The 2110-nt window shown below is 37.4% G+C and overlaps 1 protein-coding gene across 1 annotated transcript; it reads left to right on the top strand.

Moving 5' to 3' along the window:
- Nucleotides 1-831: 831 nt before the first annotated feature.
- LOC124894657 lies at nt 832-2104 on the top strand. The gene is made up of 3 exons (XM_047405247.1): nt 832-933; nt 1017-1118; nt 1240-2104. Exons 1-3 carry the CDS (start codon nt 832-834, stop codon nt 1723-1725), a joined length of 690 nt encoding a protein of 229 aa, XP_047261203.1. The 3' UTR covers nt 1726-2104.
- Nucleotides 2105-2110: the final 6 nt, after the last annotated feature.

Here is a 2110-nt window from a genome sequence, read left to right on the forward strand (position 1 = left end):
GGATCTGGCTCATGCTCTCCAGGAAGAAGGTAGTACCTTTCAACTTTTTTGGACAAAAAAAAACACTTTTCGTCGATATGAACATAATTAAACATATTCATAAACATGGGATTTGTGTGGATTGTATTCTGATCAATCATTGAGAGGCAGTATTGAAGTCGTACCTTTTTGTTTCCTTCGATTAACTGAGGCTTGATGGAATTAGAATGTGGCCGAAGAGTTCCATCTTTCACACACCAAAAGACTGTTGGTTTTTCCATGTTCATCGCAAAAGCCAGAGATCGAATATTTGTTCGACGACAAAGTGAAATTTCTTTGACTTGATTAATGTCCACTCCAATCCGTTTTCTTCCAACTTTACCTGAAGTCTTAAAGACATATCTAACGACGACATACCATTATCAACTGATGATTGACATTGTTTCCAAATGCGCTGAATAGTTCTTATTGATTTCTTGAACAACATCACAACTTGTGTTATAGATCCGTATTTAAGACTTCCTTCTTTACTTTCTTTCAAAAGAAACTTTACAATTGCTTGACGTTTTTCTAATTTCAATCGTTTATTTCTGAAGGTTGAGTCTATAGGTACGACAAACCTCATCTTTAGAGTAATGACAAAAATAAGAGAGGAGATAAAAGGAAGAATTTGGAAATTATCCAAAACAAAAGAAAGGATATAGTAACCAGAAAACAAATTAATGTGAAGATAATTTTTGAAGAATCTTATTGGGAAGACAAAGTGTGTGAATCACATTCAGCAGAGTGGGAGAAAAGGTGAAGAAATTTAAGAGAGGATATTGAAGGATGATTGATAGCTCATCTAGAGAAATGAATGAGAGACAACCTCAAAGGCCTTGTGGTTGTGTGGGCATTTTCTTTCAGATCTTTGATCGGAACCGTAGATTTGCCAATAAGCTGTTTCCAAAGAAAGTGCTTTCACCAGGTTAGCTACTACTACATTCCACTCATTTTTAAAGCAGAATGGTTAATTTCTTGAAGGTGATTCTATCTAGAGGGCTAAATTATTTCTTTTTTTGTGCTGCATTCTTATAGCTTGCTTGAAACAAGCTTCAAAAAAGTTTAGAGGGGATGAGAAGCAGCCAAAGCTTCGTTTGGTACTCATTTCTTGAACTATACTCCCACATTTAGCTTTCTTTTTCTTCTATTATCTCAGATTTTAGCCTGACAGGAAAGTTTTTGTTTTTATTGTTTTTGGTTCTTGTATGAACAATGTAGATTGCTAATAAGAACAGTGGGGGTTTTCCAAAGGCAAAGAATAATGGAATGACCGATACACGTGAAAGCAAGCGCGAAATGAAAGCTCCAAGTTTGGTTGCTAGGCTCATGGGTTTGGAATCGATGCCAGCAGGATCAGGCAGTAAGCCCCAAAAGGCTTCAGCTTCTGAAACTTGGAGCAATGTGGCCGAAAAACTTGGTGCTCGACCAGGCGGATCTTATAAAGAAGATATGGATTTTGAGATGGCCGAAATAAAGAGTTCAGAACCAGGTTTTCAAAGGTTTATAGCTAAATGTGCTCTCACTTATCCTACAAGATATTTTTCTCCTTTGGAAGATGAAGCAGATTTAGTTGGGAATTCACTTGATCACCATTCAACAGACAGCTACCTCTCCAGCAGTCCCAATAGTAACTCAAGTATGGTCCCTGATTCGACATTTTACTATTTGCTTAATTCCTTTCTTTCCCTCAAATACATAAATTAAAAAAATAAGACAACTCTGAACTTGGATTTCATGCATCCATGCTTCTAATAAATATGATGCTTGATTTCTTCCAGAGGACAAAGTGCTTGCTGAATCAGTGGACTCTGTTGATGATGAACCACACTTTCCAGAACCTGGTAGAGATCTTTCGGATTGTGAGACCTCATTATCCACCAGGAGGAGTTGCAGAGAACTGATTCATAACGTTTCTGGAGTGCTCAGCAAGATTAATCAGTTAAAAGGAAGCAAACTCAGCTACGCAAAACAGGTCATTTTGAATGCTGAACTCATATTTGGAACTACACCTCAACAACAGGCTCTCCCTGTAGAGGATGGGTTCTCTGTGAGCCATTTTCTCCTCAATGAACATGAAATGTTTTCGAGT

This window comes from Capsicum annuum, unplaced genomic scaffold, assembly GCF_002878395.1.
Source record: "Capsicum annuum cultivar UCD-10X-F1 unplaced genomic scaffold, UCD10Xv1.1 ctg76533, whole genome shotgun sequence".
In the NCBI taxonomy this organism is placed as follows: domain Eukaryota; kingdom Viridiplantae; phylum Streptophyta; class Magnoliopsida; order Solanales; family Solanaceae; genus Capsicum; species Capsicum annuum.

Bases quoted from the DNA above. Each gene is read 5' to 3' on its own strand.
- LOC124894657 (XM_047405247.1), top strand. From the start codon at position 832: ATGAATGAGAGACAACCTCAAAGGCCTTGTGGTTGTGTGGGCATTTTC. The intron at 934-1,016 runs GTGCTTTCACCA...GATTCTATCTAG, and splicing joins ATAAGCTGTTTCCAAAGAAA to AGGGCTAAATTATTTCTTTT. The intron at 1,119-1,239 runs GTACTCATTTCT...TGAACAATGTAG, and splicing joins AGCAGCCAAAGCTTCGTTTG to ATTGCTAATAAGAACAGTGG.